Below are 26,870 nucleotides of genomic sequence, written 5' to 3'. Positions count from 1 at the left end.
AGTCACAGCCATCACACTCCTGTCATAACCGACGGCACGGAATTGCCCTTCCTTCCATCCTGCAAAAATTCTGCCATCTGCACATTCTTTGCAAGATCCATCATCCGAAGTCTCAAAACACAATGTGTTTCAAGCTCATATATGGCTAAAACGTCTGTTGTCTGCTTTTAAGTATACAGAAAAAACATGACACAGATACACTGCCACATCCATCTTCCCATTTTATTGTAATCCCCCAAAATGATCCAGTGGGGATGGTCAGCTTCCCCTCCAGCCTTAATGAATGTAAAAAGAAACACTCTAAGCCCCATTGCAATGGGCCTGACCCTGAAATTGAGCGCCCTTAAATCAGAGCTGTGGGACACAGTGAGCAGCATTACCCAACCCAACTTTCACATGCTTAGAGCTTTTTTAAACGTTGGATTAGCACATCTCTAAGTTAAGATGCAACTTTTACTAGGCAAACAAAACCTCTCAAGGCAACATACTCAGTTCTATTCAGCTTTTCCAAAAGACTGTGGAATGCCTACTTGTCCTGAGCCAAGTTCACCAGGTGCTGTGTTAAAATGGGAGAGGTTGGGCTAAGACTGTGTCTCAAGCTTAGCCAGCCCCTCTCAACCTGAGCAGGAGACTGCTCCCAACTCCAGATTCCTTACCCAATTGCCACAAAACATGCAACAGTACAGACTATGCATGAAGGTACCTGCAAACAGGACAGCCTCTCCCTGCCCACAAGTGCAATACCCTGTCTGTCAGAGTACTTCCATAGCAGAAAGAGCTCCAGGCACTCAGGTGTGGCGACAGCAGGTCTGGTTCATACACCACCTTCACTGATGGAGGTGGTCTTGCAGCACAGCACTTAGTGACAACTCAGGCAAGTCTGAAGTCCTGCCTGAGCCGGGAAATGAAGGAAGGACTGCATATAAAAACCAAGACTTACTTATTTCTTTGCCCTCTCCTCGCAAGGAAAGAACGCCATATAACAAGGAGAAGGGGCATTAATTAGGGCTAGGAGTGGTTAAAAATGGGTGTATCCTCAGCTGTTGTGTTTCCAGAACAGGAATGTGATATCTGAGCATCCTACAGAGTCCAAAGGGTGTGGGAAGATGATAATTCTAGTCAGTTTTGTGTAAGGCCTGGAGACATTGGTGCCTTGTCGGCTCCTAGCCTTTTATAACAGCAATAGGTCTCAGTTTAATGGCTTTCTTGCTGATGCCAGCTTCGTGGCAGGTGTTAACCACATCAGTCACATTCTTGTAAGACTCTGGTGCCTGGAGGGGGAAAAAAAAAAGACAAAATTATAAACAACCCATAGTCACAGGAAGTCAGGCGTAGGCTTTTGAAATCCACTCTTCACAAAAATAACCATAAAAATGGAGGGTGTAGAAGTAGGTGAACATATTGAGAATTTATCCACCTTACATATCTAAGAAATCTGTAAGACACATAGCTTTCCAGATAAGCTCTCATCATATTTCAGATAAAATATTAGCTATTTTAATCCAGTTTTTCAGCTAATCAATGCCTCAGCATGTGAGAATGTCAAGCCTCATTATCTAGTAGGAAGTTATTCCAACTTCTTCTTTAGTGGTAGCCTTTAAGTTTTATCTTCACTGCCCCTTAGTGACAGCAGTCAAGGTTCCCTCCTTGACTCTAGAGCTTTCCGCTCTGGCCTCTATTCTGACAAGGAAGCTGCTCTTAAATAGACTTTAATGTGATCAACATGTTCATATAACACCAACATTCAGAAAAGCATAGTGCCAAATGATGAACACTTTTATGAGTGAGGCTGTGAACAGAAAAGGTATGTTCATGCTAATGCAGAGGAACTCCAAGTCATAATATTCAAAGTTTTCTGACCATTCAGAGTTCTCTTCTTGAGCAAATATAGGAATAAAAGAGGATCTTTCAAGCTGCTACTAATCTACATGAAAGCTGCAGTGTAAGGTAAATTTAAAGCAGGGAGAACATGATTCAAGAAGAAAATCCATAAAACATAGCTACTTTTGTAGATGCTCACACAAAGATAGCAATTATCCCTATCACCAGGCAGAAGAGGTAAAAACATACCCCCCCAAAACCTGTCAATCAGGCATCTCCCCTTTCAGCATGCTTTTAGGATACAGAACACGTCATACCATTTTCCAAAAAATCTGACAGCTCTATCAGATATCACATAAGCTGCATATTTAGAGTACTGGCAATCACTTAGCACTGCAAAAAAATCACATCAGGGAGGGTCATTCAGCCAGGGAGCAGGACCCCCTTGTCCGTCTAAGATGATGAAGTACTAAACTTACTTCTTCCATGACCAGTTTGGGAGAAGCAACACGGATGGCAATGCCCATGTCAGCCAGCTTGTCCAGCACATCCTGGAAGTCCAAGTTACGTCGAGATTTGGCTCGAGACAGTGCACGACCCTAGGCCAACAGTTTTGTTAGTTCTGTTTTTTGTAGCAGTTTGGAAAAACAAAACTCTCTTATTAAAAAAAACCCTTTATTGCATTATAAGCAAACACAGAATGACTGACAGCACATTGCACAGTAAACCTCAATACAGGAAATTAATCTAACCTTCAGGTCACAGGCTCCTGCAAAATCACACCTCTGGTATGACGGCTAGGAAAGTTTCAATTGTGTAACACACTCATCTGCAAGTGTCTTTTACCTAAACCAAACAGTGCTCGAGACTTGGAATTTACTGGAAGATAATTCTCTTCCTCAATGATTGTCTCACACTATGAATAACTGGGGAGGAAACACCTTCCTCTAACCTGAAGAGTTTGATACAGACAGCCTCAGCACAGTTAATCCCTCCTGTAAGCTCAGAGATATCAGAATTCGGTAAAAGGAACTTATTCTCCACATCTTCATCCTAACATCTGCCTTAAGAAAAAGCAGTATCCCCTAGATTTTCTGCAGAAGTAGTCACAACTACTCAGTAAGGGACAAAGATTTCTACCTTGCAGCTCTCCTGAGCAGGGACTACTGGCAAGGCTACTCTCTGCTTATATGACCAACAGATGAATCACACATTGGATGACCCTTCAACAACTTTGTTCTCTGGATAATAGTCTCATCCCAATCCCTCCCTGAAATAACTTCTTGACTTACAGCTCCATGGCAAGTAGTTCCAAAGGTCTCAGTCATGCCTTGCTCTGTGCCAGTGAGGACATAGCTACAAGTGCCCATTGTGCCACCGATCAGAACAGGCTGTCCAGTCAGCTGTGGATACAAAGTATTCATTCGTAAGAAGCAGTTGAAAAAACTCTACCTTAATGAAAGTCTGAGAGGAACCGTATCTCCAGAAAAAGAGGTAAGATTAATATTCCTTGAGAGCATCCCTGGTTGTCTCAGGTGCCTGGAATCAGGGATTCTAGAAAACTAACTGCACTGAAAGATGCAGACCAGTGGATCAAAAGTCTTGTGTCCAAGAGACAGACAAGGCAGACCATTGTATCCTGCCCTTGGCATGAAGAACTTCTTTCCTTTTATATTCTTCCAACTATTTTGGGTGTGGAGCAGAAGCAGCAGTTCAGTGTCCCAAAGATCTAACACACACACAAGCAGGAATACTGCCATCCCACCAGGGTTCCAGTGCTGTAACCTTAAAAAACGAACTCACAGCATTTAGGTCTCCATGAGGGACCCTAAAATTGTCTGATTAATCCAGAATTCTCTATTTCCTTCTCCCAAAGCCAAACTTACTTGATAATCAACAGCAATAAGAGGATGGTGAGGAGGGAAGGCCCTGGTTGATCCCTTTCTGTGCACCAGCAGAGTCCGCTCCTTTCCATCCACTACATGCTGTTCCACTTTGGCAATGTTGTGAGACACATCATAGATAACGTGCATGTCAAGGTCATCTGGGGTTGTGTTGAAGACTTTGGCAAAGGCCTAAAAAGAGAGAAAATCACGGTGTGAGATACAAGATCATCATAATTCAGCCACAGTGAAACCAAACTCAGTGCTGAGAATGACAGAATTGGACTGCATAGATTGTTTCTCTGTCCACTGGCAGCTTCCTGTTTTAATTCAGTCAGATATCAGGCAAATTTGTGCAACTCTGAAAAGCTGCCTTTAGCAACAAACACCCCAGTTTTCTTACACCCTCTTTTTCCAGCTCAAGGCATTTTCAAAAACACTGCTTAAGTGGCTTCTGCTAAGTACAATCCAGTGATGTTGAGAGGTTTTAGACAGATTGTCATAACTGCAGCTTTGTGCAATCTCTCCAGAAAAAAAAAAAAAACAGTTCAAGAAACATAAAAATGAAATTAAGTTAAATAGTTGTGCTGGTTTTTGTATTAAGGAAGGAAAGGAACTAGTTATGGAAATAATTCCGTGTAAAGACCTTGGCAGTTTCCTTTAGAACTGACAAGAATCAAAATTCTTCTTTATACCCTTTAAGTTTGAGCCTGCTTTGCTTTCCTTCCAATCCTATCTCACAGCATGAAATGAGTAAACAATTCTAGTGGGTGCAATTTAGCCAGCACTAGACCCACCACATAAATCGGTGCATTGGCCAAGAAATCCCAAACTGGCGAACCAAAACTGCTACAACAGTGCAACTACTCTTTGTTCTCTACGTCTGGGATAAAGCAGATGTGCAGCAAAAATATTTGCATCAGAGACAAGTCTGCTCCTACCTGTCGTGTTAGGAAAGTCATGGAAGAGCGGTTAACCCAGGCATAGTTGCCAGCAGCTGCCATTCCCTTCAGGTAATCCTGTCCCTCTGCAGAGGCAATCCTGGCACATGCCAGCTGGCGATCATTCACTATGATTTTGTCCCGTTTCATAGCTTTTTCCATAGCCACCAGTGCATCTGGGAAATAAACACAGTAAGTCTAAGTGACTTCTTAATTCTGCTGCAATCTTTGAGATTAACATGAGTGTCTCTAATTTACATTCTAAAACTGAACTCATCTGTCCAATGGTCAAGCCCAGTGCTACTTCTCAAATGCAAAAGTATATCTGTGGCAGAATGTTATCAATTGCTTGCAAACAGATAACACCTGACCAGGCAATTCAGGATGCTCTCATCAGCTGCACTGTAAGAAATGCTCTTTGGTGCTGGAGTTTGCTGTCAGTGACAAGACCATACTGAAGAGTCTGCCTCTCTCCAGGTAGCTACACCAGTCAGATCATACCTGTGGCAACCTGGTGGCCCAGCCCTCTGCTTCCACTGTGGATCATCACGCACACCTGCCCTTTGTGGTCGATGCCCATTTTCTTAGCAGCATATTCGTTGTAAATTTCATCCACCACCTGGATCTCAGCATAATGATTTCCAGCTCCCAGGGTCCCCAGCTGCCAATCACAACACACTGATCAGACAGAGCAGGGAAAGCAGCCTCGGGGAGCACAGGGCAGAGTTATAGCAAGGTTTTGGGTTTGGAAAAGGTTTTTTGGGGGAAAAAAATACCCCCATGTAAACTGCAAGGAAGTAGAACCACTAGCATCATCACTTTCCTTTATGTTCAAATTTGTAACTATGTGCAGTTGTAACAAGACTGTCATTAAACAAAACCAGACCAGGACCTACATACAGACTGTGCTGCCACTTTTTTCCCAACTTACTTTGGCCTGGATGGGATGAGTATAGAGTATTGAGACTTCATCTTCAGTTTGTGCAGATAAAGCAGACAGTCTTATACTTGGTTATAACTCCACAAAGAAGTTACATCTCATTAATTAGGTACTTAAAGCTTTTCAGTAGATTAAAGCAAGATATTCCATTTCCAAGCCCAAATTTTTTCAACTCTGTAACAGAACGATTGCTTATTGGCAATGTAAATGTGAAAATCAGGGACATAGCATTATTTTGAGGTTAAAATGCAGTAATTTTGCAGCATCCCAATTAATAAAAAAGAATATCAATTAATATCAAGAATATACCAGAAAGCTTTACAAATGTACCATTAGTATAGCTATCTCAATTTGTTCCACACAGCAGTAAGACACTATATATAGAAATGAAATCCAACTCTTAAACTGTCATTCAGTTATGAGCTAGTTCCATTTGTTATTGTATGTTTTCTCGCTCTGCTATTAACTTGCTGAGCAAACACAGATGAAAGTTGAACATTAAGTTGCCTATCTCTTCAATACAAAATACATCTGGACATGGAAATGCCACCCAATATAACTTCCAGTACCAGGTGTTAACAAACGAAAACCTGACAGCCCCAGTATTATTCTCCTCTGTTGCAGCTCTGTCAAGAATTATTCAGAACTGACCTCACCTTTCCCTCTGCCCAGAAAGGCTAGACAGAGTTTCAAGAAAAGAAAAGACATAGAATTAGAGAACTACTCTCTAACCTTTACAGTTGAACCCTGGGAGCAGGCACAGTGCCCCTGAAATATGACATTACCTGAGGCAGGCCCCTTTTCTTTGCCCTTGAAGAGACTTTGTTGGGGTCAGCCTGTAGCATTCTTCCATATTCCTCACAGTGCTCCTTGTCCTCTGCCCAGGCATAGCCCTCCCGGAGAGACCAGTCCACACCCATCTCCAGTGCCTCTTCCAAATCCCTGCAATTACCAAACACCTACATAAGATGATAATCCTTAGAGATACTCAAAACTCCACTGGATATGGCCTTGAGCAACTTGATGCAATTTTTTTGTTAGACCTACTTTTAGATTTAGATCCTTCCTGAAAGGAGATGGATGAGACGACCTCAAAAGAACCCACCCAACCTAAATTATTCTATTACGTTATGGTCAGCATCCAACTCTCCTAACAAGTCCAACTTTTTAATACTTCATGAAAATCAAGATCAACAAATATGTTAACTTTTGATAGGCCATCACATTTTCTTCTTTGCCGAATGGGGAATACCTTATTTTCTATCCTATCTCTAATGCCTTTCAAAAAAGTCTTCTGTTAGAAGAAATGAGAACCCAGCAAGAACTTTTAAGGGTTTTCAGTGGGGGAAAAAAGAGCTGACTGTGCACTGATGATTATGTCAGTCCTGGTAAAGCAGAAAGAACAGAAGGCATTTTAGAATTACTTTTCCTCTCTTAAGTCTCCCACTGATGAATCTTGCATCAAAACAAACAGAGATGTCTTTCTAGTGACGCGTGCACATTCTCTTACTTGGCATTCATGGGGATGACACCTTTGGAGCCGACACCAACAGGAATGTGGTCAAACATGGCCTGGGCGAGCTGTTCTTTCACAGGCTGCACATCACTTTCATCCAGATTTGTCCTCAGCAAGCGGACACCACAGTTAATGTCAAAGCCGACACCACCTACAAGTGGAGAAAAAGCCATGCCAGGGAACATGTACTAAAGTCTGTAATCTCACTCCTTTACTTGTGACACAATACAAGGGGAAAAACCACCAGAACTGCAATAAGCTTCGTTTTAACAGATTTACATGAAGCCTCAGAGATCAAGACATAGCTGCACGATTGCCTACAGAGCTCTCTACAAAGTTACTCCTGCAAGTTGACAAAGAGAAGTGGAGACAATTATAAAACACACTGCCCATAGAAAGTAGAGATAACGTTCCTGTTCTGCTGCCTAAGGTCAGAAGAAAAGTGACAGATCTTAGAATGACTCCCTGACATAAAATGTTCTTAAGGCAATCCCCAAAAGTAAGTTATTTTTTGAATTTTCACTGGACTAAATAATAAATAGTTATAGGAAGCAATAAATACAAGGAATATGAAACTTCAGTTCTTGGTGTTTTGTTTAACTCTTACTGTTTATAATAATAAATTCTATAAGGCAACACCTTTAGTATATGAAGGTTCTGGCATTACTGATGTTAGAGGGGAGTACCAAACTAAGAGACCTTGGGTCTGAGTCAATAAGGAACACATGAACTCATCAAAGCAAAACTGAAACATGAGTATCATCTTTCATGACAACCACACAAGCTTCAGACTGTCAGTAACCAAAGATCTGGGTGTTTACTAAAAAGACAGACATACTTTAAGGTCACATTTTAAGTGCAGAAATATCCTCAAAAGATGTTTTCAAACTACTCAAAGAAACTAGTCAGTTCTTTATCAATCTGGTGAAACCTCAAGGTCTAAGACTTAAAAGCTGAGAGATATCACAAGTCCAAGCTGCAAACACAAGGGCAATTCTCCCTATGCTGTTTAGCTGTTCTCCGTGTAACTACCTGCTCCATAAGGAATAAAGATTCTAAGTGTAAGCATTAAGCACCCCTTAACTCCCTATAAAAGTCTCATGTTTTTTGCTTTGTCTCTGAATGTAAAGTACTGCAAAGTCCTGCCATTTTGAAAAGTATTTTTATGCCATCCCAGATATTTCTCAGATCAGGTTAAGTCAGTCATCCTTACCTGGTGAAACCACTGCTTCAGGATCACTCATATCAAAGGCAGCCATGTTGCCAATAGCAAATCCATAGCCAGAATGGACATCTGGAAGGCCTATTGATCTCTGAAAGGCAATTTTAAAGCTTTATGAAACTCAATGCTGCAGAGTTGCCTTGGTTATACTTTGCCTTGTGGCAGTGGTTGTCACATTTGCAAACAAATGTATCAAAAAAAGAATGGATATTTAGATGTAGGTGGAGTGAACAAATAACTCAGGCGAGGACCTAATCTCCTACACTTACAGGACAGAGACAAAAAAAAGCAGAGAGCAGATCTCTGAAGCAAACACTCTGTGATACCCAGAACGTTATCAGAAATTGGAACTATTAAAGTGCTACCACACACTGAAGTGAACAGTACTTCTGAATGGGATTACTTGCTGCTTTTGCCTCTCCTTGCCATCACCAAGAAATCCTTGGTTTGGAAATAAAACGTGAAGATTTGAATATGTAGATGATTGCAGCATCTCTTCTACAAACCACCGGCCAAAACTCCCATTTTAGCAGGTTGTTACTATTCTACCTTATTCCATTTTGACCTGACCCCTAAGGCATTTAACAGCATGCTGGTCTGCCTTTTACTGCATCCATAAATTCAGAACTTCTGCCAAAAGAGACAATGAAAAAAACTGTTATTCATTACTTATTAATATATGCAATACCGAATGTGAAAAAGATAATTTCCACATCGTACTTTGCACAGGTAAAGCATTTTCTTCCTGCATCGTTTTATCAGATGCTTTGCTTCCAAAAAGGCACAAGATGAGGGAGGGCAGTATTGAGTGCATGTGAAGGCTCACTACTCACATGAGGCCAGTAACAATAATACAGACAACAGTACCACCTCCTGCTCTCTCCACACTTCTCCATGTATTCTAGAGCTGAGGCAATTCAAAACCAACAAGCAGTTAGTATGAATAGTGGGGAAAGATGGCTCAAGAAGCTGAAACAGCATGAAAAGCTGTATGTAAAAAGAAAAGCAATGAAGTAAGTGGCTACTTCCCTTTCTGACAACTTAGTTTTGCAGCCTGTCCTTGCAAGCACTCCTTACTCAGGCACAGGTTCCTAACACACAAACTGCCTCGAGAAGAACTTTGGTCCATACTTCTTCCCATGAGAGAGTTCCCATTTGGAATGCAATAATCTCAGGCAAATGGCAACAGAAAAAGAGCAGATTTTCAGAGCAGATACTCACGTGAACAATGCCAGGCAATGCAGCCACATTCCCAATCTGTTTCATAGCAGGTAAGAAGCCACCCGCACCTGAAAAAGATTTTTTTTTAAAAAAAACCTGATAATTTACCATGATAATCACGATGAAACACTTTCTAAGAGGCTGTTTAAAACACTCAAAAAAGAAGTTTGCCACCGACAAGACTTCTAATCTGGTACAAACAGCCTGGCATTGTGCACAATCTGCAGATTCATTAAATGTGGTGTTTACTTCACAGAAGATCAACTTCTGCTGTGTTTGTACCAACATTGTAGGGTCTGGGCTAACAACAGCAGGGTGCTCCCTCCAGCCCAGCTGGCAGCTCGGACGCAGCCCTGCACTCCAGCCTCACAGAGAGCAGGCCCAGGCAGCAGCACCCGCACGGCAAACTCAGAGCGGCACCCAGGGAGCACTCCCGGGCACAGAGCCGGGCACAGCCATGCTGGGGCTGCGGGTGACGGCGTGTGCCGCTGCCCGGGATAACCCGCTCCTGTCTGCCGCCTCTCCAGGCCGCCCGCCGGGCCTGCCCCGCTGCAGCCCGCGGCTCGGGGAGGGGACAGCCCTGGGCACAGCACACGGCTCTTCCCCCAGGCAACCGGCCTGGACAAGATAACAGTCTTAAGTTGTGCCAGGAGAGGTTTAGGTTGGACATTAGGAGGAATTTCTTCATGGAAAGGGTAATAACACATTGGAATGGGCTGCCTAGGGAGGTGGTGGAGTCACCGTCCCTGGAAGCATTCAAGGAAAGGCTGGACACGGCACTTGGCACTTTGCCATGGTCTAACTGGCGCGGTGGTGATCGGTCACCAAAGGCTGGACTCGAGATCTCAGAGGTCTTTCTCAAGCCGAATGATTCTGTCACCCCCCGGGTCAGGGGGTCCGCACCCCACTCCCCGCCGGACCCACCTCCGCCGCGGCAGGCATTGCGCAGCTCCTCGAACATCAGCTTCTCCAGCGGGTCGTTCACGTAGAAAACGCCCTCCACCTGCGGGGAGAGCCGTCAGCCCGGGCCGCCCCGACCCCGAGCCTCTTCCCCCGACCCCCGCCCCGGGCACCCAGGCCCCCTCCCACGCACACGCATGTTCGGCACGAAGCCCTTCTTGATCCGCCAGCAGTTCTTGTCGATCTTGTCCAGGTACTGCAGCTCATCGTTGTAGCTGCGGCTCATGGCGGCGGCGCTGCGGGTCGGCGGATCCCGATGGCAGCGCCGGCCGGCGGCAGGAACTGACGCGAGCCCGCGGCAGCAGCGGACAGGAGCCGCCGAGGCTCAAACCTCCTCCCTCAGCCCTGCCTCCTGCTGCCTCCCTGCCTGCCTGCCTGCCTCCGTCCGTCCCTCACCCGCGCCGAGGGCTGGCCCGCCCCCAGCGAAGCGCATCCCACGATTCCGGTGGCGGTACTCAGTACCCGCCAGCCGGGCTGTGACAGGGAGCTGGGTTGTACCTGGCTGCCCCCTCCCTCACACCACGTACGGCTTGCGGGCTAGTTCGTGTGAGAAAAACCCCAAGTATTTTTTTCAAGTGTCTGTGCGTGCTGACCCCCAGGCAGAGCAGTTTCGGCCGTGGGGTATTCAGGTACCGCCCTGCAGCAGGTGGGATGAGTTCGCTCAGCTCCGGACAGACAAAAGCTGCCTGCGCCCCGCCGCTGATTGCGTTTCTCAGCATGAGGGACCAAACAGGTGTTTGGGAGGACAGAGCCACCTTTCGCTCTAGGTTTGGCCAAAGTACAAGCACCTACGCATTGCAGGGCAGGCATGGCCCTCTGCAGAACTGTGTTCACGTTTGCACACTAATAAAGTACTGGAAAAAAAGGAGGAGAAAGAAAGAGGATAAGACAACATACCCAACTGAAGGAAGAAAAGTATCTAACCTTCAATTCAGGCAAAGATGTCGGAGAATTAGATTTAGAGGACTTATCTAGAAATACTGAAGGAGTTAAATGTATCTAACCTGGCTAAACAGCACTAAAAAGGGCACATGACAGGCACAAGGATTTGTAGAGTCACAGGGAGAGATAGAGAGTAGTAGTGCCACTGGCTCACGTCCTCCTGCTTCTGCAGCTTAAGATTTATGTTAAGACACTGCAAAGATTTTAGTTCTCTTTGTAACTGTGACAGTTTCCAGTCTGACAGTTCAACAGTTCTGGTTAGGGCTCACTCCTTACTTCATGCATGGTGTGCAGAAGGGAAGTGTTTAAGGTTGTTACAGTAGAAATATATTAGCGGCTCTATCTGCCCTAGCAGCATTTTTACAATGTACTTTTCCTAATTTTAAGATATTGAAGCATCCTTCTGGAAGTGTATAGACAAAATTGTATTTCAGATGAGTCATTAATCTTAAAAACATTTTTGCATCAGTTAAACTACAGAATAAATAAATAAATGTCAAGCATATGTTACATGTTCTCCCTTGGGTCTGCTTGTTACCACCATTATACTAGCTAACCATTCCATCAGCTTTTTTTGATTCCTAGCACCCCCTCATGCCCCCAGTCAAGGATGGGAGTTGTCAGAGTTAAACATTTCAGCAGAACTGGCAAACAGACAGTGTTTTGTCTTCAGAGTCACATTATTGACTTGATTTGAAGTTCAAGCTTAACAAGTGGTCTCTTTTCTCCTTTGGTGTTTGTAGCGGACATCAGTCGAAATCAACACATATCCCTGCAGAGAGAACAGTCATGAATATACTATGAATTAAAATAAACATGTTAATTTGGGGTTTCTTAATTTCAAATTGATCTTGGTGCTTAAGGTCCAAAAATCTATTGAGAAGAGCTGAGCTTTAGAAGTAACAACTTTTATTCCACTCTGTCCTTTGAACTTAGCACCCAGGGAAAGATGGAGCCCTTTTGCAATCTCTTGTACCATGTTAGTGACAAGTGAAGGGAATCTAAAATCATAAAGCCTACTCAGGAAGGTTCATCTGAGCATTTGAGCCACTTAAAAATTATCCATTTAATCTGAATTTGTCCTTAAATCTTCCCCCACTGTCAGCACATACAAAGCAATGAGCCTGCAGAGAGCAGTTCATCACCATCACGGAATCACAGAATGGATGGGGTAGGAAGTGACCTTAAAGACCATCCAGTTCCAACCCCCCTATCATGGGCAGGGACACCTTCCACTAGGATCAGGTAGCTCAAAGCACCATCCAACCTGTCTATGAAAAGTAAGAATTGTTTTTCTTCCTATTGACCATAGCCATCAGACTGGACTGGAAGTGGAAAATCTAGAACTAGAGCCTAAACTCTAGCCTTTAAATGGGAATCTCATTCACTTTGGCAGGGCATAGCAATTCTGTGTTGTCTCTCATGCCTTCTTACTGATGAGGAGACTGGTTAGAGAATGTGAGGGGGATATGGGCACCACAGAATCACTAAAATTCTTCATTCACAATTAGTCTATAAGACTGATGGCAATGAGTGCCACTGAAAGCTGCCTCTGAGCAATTATATTTTGTAGGGAACCAGGTATGTGGGAGGCAAAGAACAATTAAAAACAACCTTTGCATTTCCTTTCCTGAGCTGTGTTTTGTGCTTAACTGCAAACAAAGATTTAGGAGTTTCTGCAAAGAAGAACTTCATAAAAACTGAAAATAACTTTGAGAAGTTGTTAAACAAGTGGAGAAATTCAGCAAGCTTACTCATTTTCTGAGCATTCCTTTGTCAGCAATGCCCTTGTACTGATTGGTTATCTAGCGACATTATGTATGCTCAAACTAAGGCCTAGATTTGGAGAAGGATAACCAGAAGACAAAAAAGTATTTTCTGAGACCTCACTAACTACTTTTGGCTACTAGCCTCAGTCATTATCACCAATTATTAACAAAATCTGAGCATCCTAGGTGCACAAAATTGAATTTGCCTCCCTCTTGTGTTCCAATTATTCAACAAGACTGTGAGATGGCAATAACTCTAATTTGATGTGGTTGGCCAAACTTGAACAATGTGTTAAACCCGTTTTTACACTGAATTGCAACTTGCAAGACTGAACAAATTGTACATTTGATCACTCTGTAGTTATATATTCAGTTCTAACTTTTCCTCTCAAAGAAAGATACATTTGTTTCTAATGGAATTTTACCATGATTACACATCTCGTTTTAAACCCATTTTTATTACTTAAGTAGCTCAAATACAGCAAATTTCTGACACTATAGAAGGTGAATAAATGCCTTGGAAAAGAAAGGGAAAAGGGGATAACCTTTCATAAAGGAAAATCTTTCATAAATGTCAAAATCTCACCTGTTCAATTGTAATGTGAGGTCTTGTCAAGATAACATTAGCCAGATTGGGAAGAGGGAATCCTTTTGACAGTTTAGCTTAAAAAAAGAGACAAATTATGATTTAGGTATGCATTAGAAAGATAATAAACACCTGCCCTTCAACAATACTGTTTATCCAGAGACTTGTAGGCCATTTATAACAATTAGCCTCTTAGTCTTCACAAGCAAGCTTGGGAGGTCAGTAATATGCTCATTTACCAATGGGGAAAAAAAAAATTACAGGTGCTTCTCTCTTGGCAGAGTGTTGCAGCCAAACTAAGGCATTTCATGTTCAACACATTACATACTGAGTGATTTGTCCCTAATGATCCCTGAGGGATTGTTAATACAGATCTACCATCATTAGAACCTGTTCCCATTTGTATCCATTAACTAAAGAAGGTGATCATCCCAGTATAGAGGGCTGACACAAAGCTGTATCTCCCTCCAGGGCCTTAAATAAGATTTATGAGAGGCAAAAGCTCTGTTCTGGCTTAATAAAAAGGAATACATTTCACATATTGTAGCCTCAGGCAGGTGTGCAGATGAGAGAGACTTTTGCTTTGCTCCCTGATGCATCCATCAGGACCACCTAGACTGAGATGAAGGCACATGAATTTTTATTTTCCTAGTAATTTTTGCCCTTTTTGCAGTGAGAGGGAGCACTTATACCCTTGCAGATAAATCTCCACCTTCCACTGCTTACTGGCTGATGGTAAGTTTTCACTCCAAGTTAATGGGAACTGAAAACTTAATCGGAAAGTCAGTAGAAATTCCTAGAATAACCCATTCTGCTTGAAGCTTTTTAGTTGATGCTTTGAAATACAGCCTTACCGTTAGCTGATGGAATTACTTCAGTCTGTAAAATGTAAAATAGGATGTTCTCCAGAAGCAAGACCTGCCACAGACAAGAAAACTGAGTTAGCCATGGTTTCCTGATAGTGGTAGAACTGTTGTGCCTAATCCTGGGTGGAGTTAGTAGGCTCTTAGTCAACTTCCAGTTCTCTTTTGACCCCAAAGAGTTATAAGCTCAAGTGAACTTTGGATCTTAAGGTTTTGGAATGATGCAAAGGAAGTGAGATGCATAATGCAAATGGATTTCATTATGCTTGGCCGACATTTTAATTTAAAACAGTCTATTTGCTTTATTTGTGAGATAATTTATCACCAATGGCAAAGCAGGTCCAGAACAGTTTTAATCATTTCTCCTCAGCTACTTGGAACTGAATCATTATATTGAGAATGAAGTGACTCTCTGTGGGGGCAGGGCTTTCCCCTTCAAGGCTACAACTGCATTATTTCAGGCATCTGAGGGAAGTATCTCGACTCTCCTTCCTTGCCGTAATTCCAAGCACCTTGATGAGCACCCACGGAGTGCCTGTGCCTCAGCCATGCCTGTGACCATTGGATGGCGCTCTGCTCTGCTGCTACAGGTCAGGTCTGCTCTGTTTCACCGTGATGATTCGAGAGATCTCTGCTTACTGCAGCCAGGGCAACTACAGAATGTCGCATTTGCACAGCACTAGCTTGCCTCAGAGTTTACTTCTAATTCCAACACAGAGAGGTGGCTGCCAGAAGACAGGAAGAGAGCCACTTGGGAATGAAGCCAAATTATTTAGAAATACAGATAAAATTTAGCTGCTTATTCTTTAGCCTTGATATCACTGATATTCTTAGTTTGCATTTCCTATATGCTCCAACTAACCACTTACCTCAAAAGAGCCAACATTGGAGTGGGCTAGGGAGAACTGGATCCTGAGGGAAAGAAGAGAAACAAGATGAGTCACTAAGAAAGGATAAACAGTTATTCTAATCATGTGCAGTTACTGCCATAGAGCTCCAGAAGCTTAAGAAGCATCTGTAAAGAGATTTTTGAAGCACTTTCACACACTGCATACCGCTGCATAGAGAAAGGTGTGGTTTTCTTGGAGCATCCATGCAAGAGTGTGCTAGAAGGGCTGTAGCCAGCAATGTGAGTGTGCTTCTCCCTCTGTGCTGTTCTGGAAATCCTACTGATGACTGATTTTACCAAGGACTTGTAGGATGTCAGGTATTTCCTGAAGATTTTGGTACATCTGCGTAACGCTTTCATGTGAGTCTTACCAGGAAGAAAGGATCTGTTCATTGTATGGTACTGCTGCTGCTGGCTTTGTTGCTACTGTCTCTGTTTCCAAATTGAAGTACTTATTCCCTATGGTACTCTTGTATCCAACAAAAGATTTCTGAGTCTACTCAGCACCAGTACCCAAGTTCTCAAGACCAGCTTCCAGCACACTCTACATTTTCTCTTTAAAAATTACTGCAGGAAATGCTAACAGCACTATCCTCCTTAAATTCCTAACATCTCTCTGTCCTGACGAACTCTGCATGTTCTTAACCCTGTGTCTTTCGTAGGGACTTTTATGACATTGGAATCCAAATTCCCAGTTGTGAGGTCCTGATATACAGAGGTTCTTCTCTGTGAAATGTGGCATGCTAGATGTGTAAATGAGCTAGCCTCTGGTCTACAGATTTCTGAACCTTGGAAGTTGCAGGACTTCAGTTGGTGAATGTCTACTATAAGAATATCTGCATAGGAGACCTACAGGGGCCCAAATTCTTTACTGTGCCCTGGACTGCTCTGACATTCCTTAGTGGCACAGGTTGTCTAGAAAGCCATGGCATCTTGCCAGCTGGAAAGTGATAAGGGAAATTCTCAGAGAATTTATGATCATCAAAACTCCCTGCATGCTTAGTTTATCTAGTTCAGAGGGGAGAGTAGATGTAAAAACAGAGAAATCCAGTGAGACCACTTCCCTGCTCACCCTGCAGCAATCCACTGATGGAAAGTCCCTTGGGGCCATGGCACTTGTCAGAGAGAAGCTTCCTGCCCCCTCTAAACTGTACAAGTGTACAAGTGCTGCCAGATTTAGAGAATCTAATGCAGATGAATTTAGCAGCAAAACATATTCATAGTTATCTGATCATATGTCTAAACTGCTAATGTTGGGATTGCTAACATTGTTTTCCAAAGGAAATCTTTTTCATCCCAGGTTGGATTACCTGTTCAAACATAGTGAGCCCATCAATTTCTGATCAAATATATTCAGAGAAATGCTGGTGTTGGCCACCTGCAGAATAAAGAAACCGTGGGTTACCAGTCATAAAAATCCCCAGGACCCTTCCTGTGAATTAGTCGCAAATACATAAATTCCATCTTTTCAGTTATGCATGGAAGCTGTTTTACGTAAAAGCAGCTTTTTCATTGCAAGGCTGCACACAGTTAATGTTTATTTGAATGGCACTGACAAGAGCTGAAATGGGGGTAATGAGATGTCATTAATCAAAGCCATGAAAAAGATGCCAAGAAACATGACTCACACTTGCAGAACTGTCATTCCAGAGAATAAAACCTTGCTTAATCAGAATCACTATTTGTTGGGATTTTTGCCATCTGTAGGAAAATGTTCTTTGCCATAGAAATGTCCTATAGGTTAGGTGAGGTCATACCTACACCTGTGACTAAGGGGAATCTGCATGTTTCAGTACTAGAAACATGACATTTTCTTTGTTTCTTGTACAGAGTTTAACAGAAGGAAGGAACAAAAATATTTAACCCTGAGTTAACTGTCACCTTGTTTGTTGTACTTACTATGTTCAGTGTGAACAGAGACTGGATTGTCGAGTCTGGCAGAACGGCCAACACCTCCATGGAGCCCTGAATCTGTACCATGAAGGAATCCCGCTGTAAGCTGATGATGGGGATTTCAGTAGACATTAGCTTCAACATCACTGGGTAGGGTGTAACTGAATATTTAGCTACCTGTAAGATGCAAAGACAAAAAAAAAGAAAAAACATTTTTCTCATAGAATGGATTAGAACTGCATTTTCTCACTTTTGAAGCAATAATTTTGAAGTAGCTCCTTAAGATGAGGTTAAGGATAGCTGGTAATATAAGATTCTTTCAGGTAAGCAGGAAATAAAGGTTTTCTGTTGTGCTAAATTAACAGTATTAGCCACTCAGGAAGGCAGTGGAAAGTTCCTTCCACTTGAGGAATACAAATTTTTCCATATTATTCAAGAGAAATTAAATACTTGGTTGTGAACAGAGGAAATAAAAGGACCACAAATGTGGTATTTAGTCACACAATAAAAGAGCTCAGGAGTTATTAATTTTGAAATTCACCCATCTCAGGAGATGGGTTTCTCCTCTGGACTGTCCTCAGAGGAGCCTCACTCTGTTCATTGCCTGAAGAGTGAATAGGCTCACAAAGTTCAATATTGAAAACAGAGGGAGTGAAATATTTGCATCAATGCTCTTTATGGCATTTTATGGAGAACATCATACATGACTGCCCTTGGAGAATTCTTGTATTTCTGAGGAAGGAATTTAGTAACATCTGGGAAGAAAACAAGAATGTGAAGTACTTTGAATATTAGTCTAATTTCACCCATCCTTGGCATTTATAGCCTTGGAGTTCTTATGCTCGTTTTTGGTTTCTCATCGTGTCTCAGAAGGCTGGTGGAAGCCATGCATGCTCACATTCTCTGTCCTGTTATATTCATCTCCTTCACCTAAAATAAATGGAAATCCTGTGCATCTGCCTTGTCTGTTCCATAGGATGTAATATTTCCTGTACATCTGTTAGCTCATTTTCCTGTACATGGTCCCTTCCCAGACTTTCTGCTCATCAGTCACAGGCCAGCAGCAAAGTAAAGAGAATTATGCAGGTTTGGGGAGGAGAAAGGCGATTTTTCTGAGCGGAGGCCCTCTTGGATGTCTCTCAAAGCAGGACTCATGACTGGAGGCTTTTTCCTGCATAGAGCTGGTTTTAGGTGGGAACAGCTGTGGCTTGGGCACAGTGCCCAGAGAAAAGACTGATGTGCAAGGTTATGGGCCAAGATTATGTTTGGTAATGGTATAAGTAACTCAACTCATCATGGGGTGGGAAGTGATAAGGCCCATCTGCTCTGCTGTTACAAGGCACACATGTGCCTGCTTCTCCAGTGCAGGAGCCCTGCTGGCCCTATAAGCCTTTGGGATACACCATTAGTGAGGTGTCTTGACACCCACACTGGGTGGCTTCTCTGAGACTTTGTGAAAGTAATGATAACTCACCTCAGGGATGATACTGCCAAATATCTCTGTGTTTATATTAAAATAGCTGCAAGTCTGAAGAAAAAAATAAAAAAGAGAAAACAAATGAGTTACCAGATTTGACCTTCATGGTCAGCTTTTCTCTAAAGGCATTGTCATTTCAATGAATCTTTGATTTTCTGCCTCTCAGAAATATTCCTAAGAGACTCGGTATACTTAAAGCAGCTTCCCAATAATACATGGCAAAATAATCCCTCAGAAAGCAAATGTTTAATGTCATTATAGTTTGGACTGCAGTCTATCGGTTTTGGGACTTACTGAACCTCCTGCACGAGGTTAGCCAAGTCAGGCAGCCTCCAAGCCACAGATGCTGTGCTTTGACATATTCTTTGCTTACACGGCCTCTGTTGTACTTTCATTCTATGAAGATCCCTCAGAAAACAGCCACTGAAGCTGCAGAATTCTCCAGAGTTGATCCCTTATCCCTGTTAGAGAAGTCTGTGCCTCAAGTCCACAAATTTTTATAACAAAATTTTTAACAAAGTTGGCAGTATTTGGTACTTGGCTCAGTGGAACTTGGCATGCCTGTCTTTGGCCTGAGGCATCTATATAGAGCATAAGTAAAAGCAAATAACAATACCCTAGTATTTACAATCTACTTTCTCAGGACTCTACACACCAACTGAGAGCTGTATATGGCTACATACTGACACCTGGCAGGTCAAAGCTTTATCTGAGCCGCTCTGACCCCATTCCTCTGTGTCCTGCTCACCTCCTCTGCAATGGTCATGTTGAAGGCCCCTGCAGTGTAGTAAGCAAATGAGGAGGTCTGAAAGAAATACTCAGAGAATGCAAGGTACAGCATGGAGTCACTTTGGTCCGGGATTGTGAAGGAAGCTGCCATGTAGGGAGAGTCAGTATAGTTTCCAGCTGGGAAGACTACACCCTAAAAGTTATTGTCAGAGATAAAAATAACAGAGTCAAAATATAAATTTACCATGACTGCAGACAATGAATGCTACTTTCCTTGACTTTGCCCAGGCTATTCATTTGGTATATAAATGAGCATGCAGGCTTTGTAATACACCCTGAAGGCTTGGTGCTTTCAAGCAGGTGGTGAAGGCAAGTTCCAGCATTTGGACATATTCACAGATGAGGCTCAAGATCTGTCTTTTGGGATACTGGTCACCTACCGAAGATAGTCTTCCACCTCAGATCACCCTCTAAATTAAGGGTCTAAATATTTCATGAAGAACCTGCTAGTGGTCCTCCTTTTTGAAAAGCCTTACTTTCTCCTTTCCTCATCTCCAGGAATTTAAATCTGACAGCTGCTGCTTAAGAGCTATCCAATGGTCTCAATTACAAAATTGATCTCTAAAACCAGAGGTCTTCCCTGGTCAAAATCAGCACTGTATTCTGCCCAGAATCATGTCGGTAACTTGTGCAGACAAAAGGCTTATGAGAGAGGAAAGTTGTGTCAGACAAACCTAAAATGCCTATGTTGTCTTCTGCATTACCATATTGGCCAAGCATTGCAGGTCTAATACTTCCAAATGCATCCAGATGGAACAAAAAAGTAAAACTGATTGATAGTCAGAAAACTGATGAAGACATTTAAAGGTTAAAATTTTTAATGTTCATTTTATTAGTTCTCCTGTTTCTGTTTCATCTCAAATGAATTTTGCTTGTCTTTATTTTCTCATTTAGCTCTAAAGTTCCTGTTGCCTTTTAAGGACTATCAAAATGCTTAAAAATTGTTGAATCACAGTTGGTGACCTCTCCATTCAATCCTCACATGCTGGATTTACCAGTCTTTGGATATTTCTCCATTTATGTGGGAAATTAGCTCTTGGAACAGCCATGATTTTACATCTTTAATATGACTCAAATCCCTGCTTAAAACCTAGTTGCTGCAATACTCAGAAGAGTTTGACAGCAGCTTCAGAGCTGGTGTGCTGAGATCAGTGTCTACCACACAAGCAGATACTAACTTTTTGCTCCTTTTTGTTTCCATCTCTCTTATTTCCCTGTTGTCCTTTCTTTAATACTTAATTTATAGGACCTTTGTGACAAGACTGTCTTTTCATTCAACCTTTGTAGAGTACCAAGGCAGCTTAAACTTACTTAAGGATCTCAGGTACTATAATAATACAACTACCCTCAATCAAATCACTTTATACAGAATGACAATGAAGTCATTTCAGAATCAGGAACTAGTCAGATTTTAGTTTCAGTACATAAGGAGACTTGTTCCTCAATTTGAAATGAACTTTCAAGTGCTCAGATTCAGCAGCATTCCTTGGGCTCCTCTGCTTTTGAAAGGGTCTTCTGTCTTACCATTCAAGAAGCCAGGGGCTTATTTCTTGCTCTGATAGTCTTGCTTTCTTCCCCTCTCTCATCTGACAGCAGACACCTCTAGTTAGTCCCATGTATAGAAATATTACCCTGACTGACTGAACAATGAAGTCCCAGCTATTAATCAACAGCGAGAGAAAGATGAGGTTGAATACCTTTTTTCTTTCCCTTTCTCTTCTGTCTTGCTTAGTCAACTTTAACTGCTCTCTATTTTCCACAACAAACTCAATAGCAGTTTAAGAAAAGGATGTGGCTTTTAAATAATTTATTTCACAACAAGATTGTTACAAATTATTACTGTAACAAATGCAATAATGCTTTGAAATGCCTGTCTTCTCAGACAGTGAGCCTTCATGTTCAGAACAACAATCATGGTCATCTTAGAAAGTGTCTCATAGAACAATGGAACTCACAGCAATGCAGGCAAACAGCCCTACGGGCAACTACCTTTAAGTCCAGGTCAATGAATGGTCGGAATACTGCTGGTGAGCTACTTAAGGAGTAGTCTACTTCAGCCAAATCATCAATCTGCATTACAGCTGTAAGGGCGGCAGATAAGACACAGGATATTACAAAACACACAGAAATAATTTTATGTATACTTAAAACTAAGTCAGTTTCTGAAAGAGAATGATACAACTTATTCCAGGGAGTAGGGAAAAACACAATCAGGGACTTTCTAACATGCATTCTGACCTCAGATTTGATGTTTCTACTGAGACCTTCTGTAAATCACCTTCTCTAGTTTATCTGTTGTTTTCTCATGTGGAAAGTAAGTTTGGTCTAACCGAAAAAAGGAGATGGCCATATCAGTGCTTCAGGGCATAAGGAGGTGTTGGGATTTCTTGTCAAACAGTTCTAAGAGCATCTCAAGTGCCTGTAACTTGCAAATACTTTCCCAGAACGAGGGTGCCTGATCTGCTTAGCTACCTGTGTTTTGCACTTGGTATCTGACCAAGACTTGGGGTGTCTTAAATGCCTGCAAATCTAACCCAAAGTGGTTCCAGTGAGAAGGTTTTTGCAAAGGAGCTTTTTCATTTTGTCTGATAAACAGGCAAGTAAAACTTAATTTCCAGGCAAGAAATTAAGGAGAGCAGGCTTCAGCTTGTAAAGTTCTGTGTGTGCAGGAAGACTCGGAGCATGGTAAACTGCCTCAGCATCATGTGTGGCCTCTAAGTGGCATTTCTCACAACAGAAGTGCACACTGGTACACTTGCAAGTTGAGAATTGCTACCAAGTCCTTGGCTCTTAGAAACACGTATTTCTTGCTCAAGTAGCCCAGCCTTTGTTTAACTGTGGTTCTGAATGCAAGGGAGCAGATAGAGCAGAGGAACTGATAGCACTCCTGGAGGCATTGCTAAGCAGCCACTATTAAGGAAGTGGCAGAATTTCACTGATCATAAGAGAGAAAACAGAAGGAAAAGGAATCATTAATGACTCACCATTCAGTGATCTGAGGTCTTTATCTATCAACTGGATCCCAGCTCTGATATTTGGACATGACTACAGTAAAAGCACATTCAAGACCTGATTAGCATGGATGTATAAGTACCTCTTACATGTGTGCTAGCAGATCTTTCTGCTGCATGACACAAATTGCAGCATTTGTTTATCAAAACACGTAATCTGGCTTCTCTTCAGCTAACTGGATCCCCAAGGTTTCTGCTTGGTGCAATGTAAGCATGTTGTATGTCAGAGCTGCAAAAAAGAGCGAAGTTTCCAAAGGCAGCCTGGTGGGGGTGACAAAACCACAGCCTTAAATAGTGTGAGGACAGATTTCATATTGGTGTCAGAGGAGAGATCTCAGAATCATGGAATCATTTAGGCTGAAAAAGACCCTGAAGATCAGCAAGTCCAACTGTAAATCCCTGGATAGAATGACAGAACTACTCACCCCTTTGATACTACGAAGTTGAAATGTCATACAATCAGTTGATGCACGATAATTTCTCTATGCATGGCCTAGTATACGTTTTTTCTGCCAAGCATAAAAATTACCCAGGCCCCAGGATGCCTGTAGGTACACAGGCAGAGACTTAGTCTGCATTGGAATAGAAAAATAACTACATTTTCCATCCCTACTGCTGCCTTGATTGAACGTAGCTGTGTCAGTATCTTGGCTAGGAACCTGTCACTTTATCTGGAATCATTTCTGGCTGACAAAATGATGACTGTGCTGATCAGACCAGAATAGGACTATTACAGGATTATTTTTCTAATTCTTCCTTTGCCAAGTTCACATGACTGAATGCTCCTTACACCCTTCCCCTACACAATGTGAAAGACTTACATTAGTGACCAAGCTCCTGTGAATGGGTTTCTTCAGATACTTGATAAAGAAGTTATGCAGGAAGCTAGAGGGAAGGAAGAAGGCAATTAATGGGTCAAGTACTACAGTCATTAAGAGGAAAGGAGATATCTCTGCAGAACATGAATTTAATGGCCTCTTAGTGTGATAGTATAATACACATGGATGCTTTTTGAAATGTAAAATCTGTCAGAGAGCCAGTATTTAAAAGGTAATTTCAGCACTATGCACCTCAGCCTGGGTTAATTAGTATTTATGAAAAAGGGATTTCTTCATAGCACCACCATCATATATGTACAAAATAGTCTCTGCACTAGGAACTCCCAAAACAAGTAAAAATAAAACAAACAAAAACAACCCTGCAAACAGGCGACAAGAGTGGTATTCAGAGAGTGAGAGAAATACAAGAAAATAATGAGATAACTGTTTCATGGGGCTGTACCCAGAGGCTTAAAAGACAGTCTAGTTCTGTTCAATTTTGATAGCACCATGAGTAGGAGGAGTGAAGCATAGTACAAGCTTGTAACTTCTACATAGAGTTGAAGATTGAAACTACCTAGGGCTGAAGTTTGAAAGAAGTGGGTGCTGAAGAAGCACAAGGGATTGTTTGATTCTGTCTTTATCTTCTACTGTAAATACAAGTGTGTGTGTGTAAATACAAGGATAAATATCAATGTTGGCCATTTTAATGCTGTATTAGTGCCCTAGTTCTCACCTGTGGTGCCTTATGATGCCTAAAAGCAATTCTATGTGCCCTAATTTGTGAAGTTGTCTCTGTGCCATTCATTGACAGTTATTTTGTGAGAGAGTTTATACAGATCTTTTCCACTTACCCAGTTTTCCCATTCAGCTTGATATCTACGTCACCAGAAGTTGTCTGGCAGCTGGTGAAGGATATTGATGTAGGGCCTGTATTATCCAGGGGTGTTGAAAAGATCGCGGTAACAAACACCTTTGAAATGTGCACTGTGCCTCTTCCACTGTCTTTGCTGCATCAAGTGAAAATAAATAAAAACTGAAAAAACCCCACTCTTCACTATGGAATTGTCTGGTGATGTGGACCCATGGCTAGTCCTGGTCACTGCCACTACTCTGCTTTGCTTGCCTGTGAGAGCACTGTGCCTCTTGCTGTGTCACCTGCTCAGCTCCCAGGTCCCCCACTGCATGCAGCCCTGCTGTCCCGGGCAGAAGTGAGGATCACAGACTGTGATTCAGTCAGTTTAGCAATATAGGTAATGTAGGTTGTAGGGAAGGGAAGAGGGATTTCTTTACTCTGAAACAGCCTGGGACTAGGAAGGTGTGGAGACTCCTCTAAGGATATTGCCATTTGCTCATCCATTTTCCATCAGCCTTTGAACTGTATCTCTTGGCATAGCAGAGGGTTTCTAATAGTGTGACTGTACTATGAGGGTTTATTATACTAGACTGTGATCCACCACACTAGTTTTTCTAAATGTGTCATTAGCTGGCAGGCTGGACAATGACAGCATTCATCTAGAGCAGCAATCCTGTACTATTTGCAGCAGTGCTTCTCAGCTATGGGCTCTTTATCAGTGCTGATGTCTGAGGGGGCAGGGGCTGTCTCCCACCAGCAGACCTGTTGAGAAACACCAGTCTGTGCTCCTGGGTTACTGCTGCCAGTTGATAAAGAGCACCTTTACAATGAAAGGGTCACAAGAATAAACTAAAATTTGCATTTTTATATTATCCATCAAGAAAAAAATCCCAGGACATGCAAAGCTGTACATACAATATCCAGGTCCTTATGCTCCAGTTCATATCGATGGTTAGAGAAGCATTTCCAATTACCAGTTTTATCCCAGACTCTGGTAAGAGGGAGATGGAAGCACTGGGTAACTCAACAGCAGTAACATGTATCCTAGAGCATGAGAGAGAAAAGGGAGAGAAAAGATTAATAAAATGGATTTAATAAATCAGAATGAACACAAAACAAGATTCAAATTTCAGTCAAACACAAATTGCCCCCAGAGAGAATACTTACCTTGAGATGTTATATTTGACATTACCAAGCCCAAATTTCTCATGGCCAGTCAAATCAGGGAAATGCTCCTTCTCCATATTCTGCTTCAGGATTTCCAGCCCAACCTCCTTGGCTACAGGAAAACAATGATCAATTCAGTTGTCTTTGATAGTGTCTGGGAGTTTTACAGTTACATGTTTCTGGCTTAGGAATTGTGATGGATACAGAATCAGCAAGAAGGTGGTATCTCACTTGAGACCCAGCGGTTCTATTTCAGGTCTCACTCCTAGTCATGGCAAGAGCTGAACTAACTGATTCAATCTGAGATCAGATGAACCTTGAGATGATGTACAATGCTGTCAAGTAGTTTACTGACTTTGTTCTATTGTGCTCTTAAACTTTCCTTTATAGCCTGTCATGGGGTCATTTTCTCCCACTGCTCTCTTTCCTTTGTTGTATCAGTATTCAAGGCAGTGCCACTAGCACCTCCTGAGAACATCACACATACCATACTCCAGCCCCTTCTGGGTGATCCTCACTTTGAGTCCAGGGTTGGCGCTCAGTTGCCCACTGAGCAAACTTAAGAGGAGGAGAGAACAGCAAATCTTCAGCATCTTCCTCATTTTTTACAGGGTCTGTTAATAAATATTTATAATGATAGCAGAAACTCATGCTGTGTCACTTGGTGGTTGTACTCCCTTCCCCACTACCAGCTTTCCCTCCAGAATGAAGAAAGTGGAAAGCCCAGCAACCCTGAAAGAGAAGACCCATTCTCCACAGACTTACAAAAAGTGAGCTCCTTGTGGTAGAGGAGAAAAGTCAGCCTATTCACTGCCATAGAGACTGGGGAAAGTGCTTGGGATGCATCCATCGGGACAAACATTGAATTTTTAGGCTGTAATTTGGTGGCTCTACAGGATTCACCACAGGGGAGGTGAATGAGTGAAGCAAATGCCCATTCCAGGGGCTTCTGTGACAGGATTTAAACCAAGATGGAGCAATCTGTATAAACCAAAGACTGCATGTAGTGTGAAATTCAGAAGGTCTTGCTTTCAGCAAGGTTTCCCAGGGAGAAAGAAGAGAGAAGCCACCTTGATGGAGAATTTTGTAATCAAACTGGACAAAATCAGAGAATGGTTTTGTTTTTTCCCCAGAGCTGGGAACAGCCTTCTATGGAGTTATTTGTCATCTGGGACTGACCTGGCAAACAGGTCACGTTATTATGGTTTTCCTAATTTCCAGCTCCTTTACTGGATTATGAGCAGCTGAAAGTACAGGAATGTCTTTTCTAGCATTACTTTTACAGATAAAATTTCTTTAGTTACCA

At 42.3% G+C, this 26,870-nt stretch overlaps 2 protein-coding genes across 2 annotated transcripts; both read right to left on the bottom strand.

The window, feature by feature from the left end:
- Positions 1 to 208: 208 nt before the first annotated feature.
- Positions 209 to 10,839, bottom strand: RTCB (RNA 2',3'-cyclic phosphate and 5'-OH ligase). The gene is made up of 12 exons (XM_014877051.2): positions 10,638 to 10,839; positions 10,469 to 10,547; positions 9,545 to 9,612; positions 8,315 to 8,414; positions 7,096 to 7,252; positions 6,371 to 6,527; positions 5,147 to 5,306; positions 4,646 to 4,821; positions 3,708 to 3,896; positions 3,114 to 3,224; positions 2,301 to 2,420; positions 209 to 1,271 (listed from the first exon to the last, which is right to left on the bottom strand). Exons 1-12 carry the CDS (start codon positions 10,728 to 10,730, stop codon positions 1,164 to 1,166), a joined length of 1,518 nt encoding a protein of 505 aa, XP_014732537.1. The 5' UTR covers positions 10,731 to 10,839; the 3' UTR covers positions 209 to 1,163.
- A 12-nt stretch (positions 10,840 to 10,851) lies between these two features.
- Positions 10,852 to 26,182, bottom strand: BPIFC (BPI fold containing family C). Its single transcript, XM_014876939.2, has 15 exons — positions 26,052 to 26,182; positions 25,565 to 25,676; positions 25,313 to 25,441; positions 24,396 to 24,551; positions 23,545 to 23,608; positions 22,697 to 22,757; positions 21,702 to 21,793; positions 19,672 to 19,845; positions 18,921 to 18,974; positions 17,453 to 17,623; positions 16,864 to 16,931; positions 15,534 to 15,576; positions 14,656 to 14,719; positions 13,802 to 13,878; positions 10,852 to 12,218 (listed from the first exon to the last, which is right to left on the bottom strand). Exons 1-15 carry the CDS (start codon positions 26,164 to 26,166, stop codon positions 12,153 to 12,155), a joined length of 1,446 nt encoding a protein of 481 aa, XP_014732425.2. The 5' UTR covers positions 26,167 to 26,182; the 3' UTR covers positions 10,852 to 12,152.
- Positions 26,183 to 26,870: the final 688 nt, after the last annotated feature.

This window comes from Sturnus vulgaris, chromosome 5 (assembly GCF_052056855.1).
Source record: "Sturnus vulgaris isolate bStuVul1 chromosome 5, bStuVul1.hap1, whole genome shotgun sequence".
In the NCBI taxonomy this organism is placed as follows: domain Eukaryota; kingdom Metazoa; phylum Chordata; class Aves; order Passeriformes; family Sturnidae; genus Sturnus; species Sturnus vulgaris.
The sequence above is the reverse complement of the archived record's forward strand: the minus strand, read 5'-3'. Positions and strand labels throughout refer to the sequence as shown.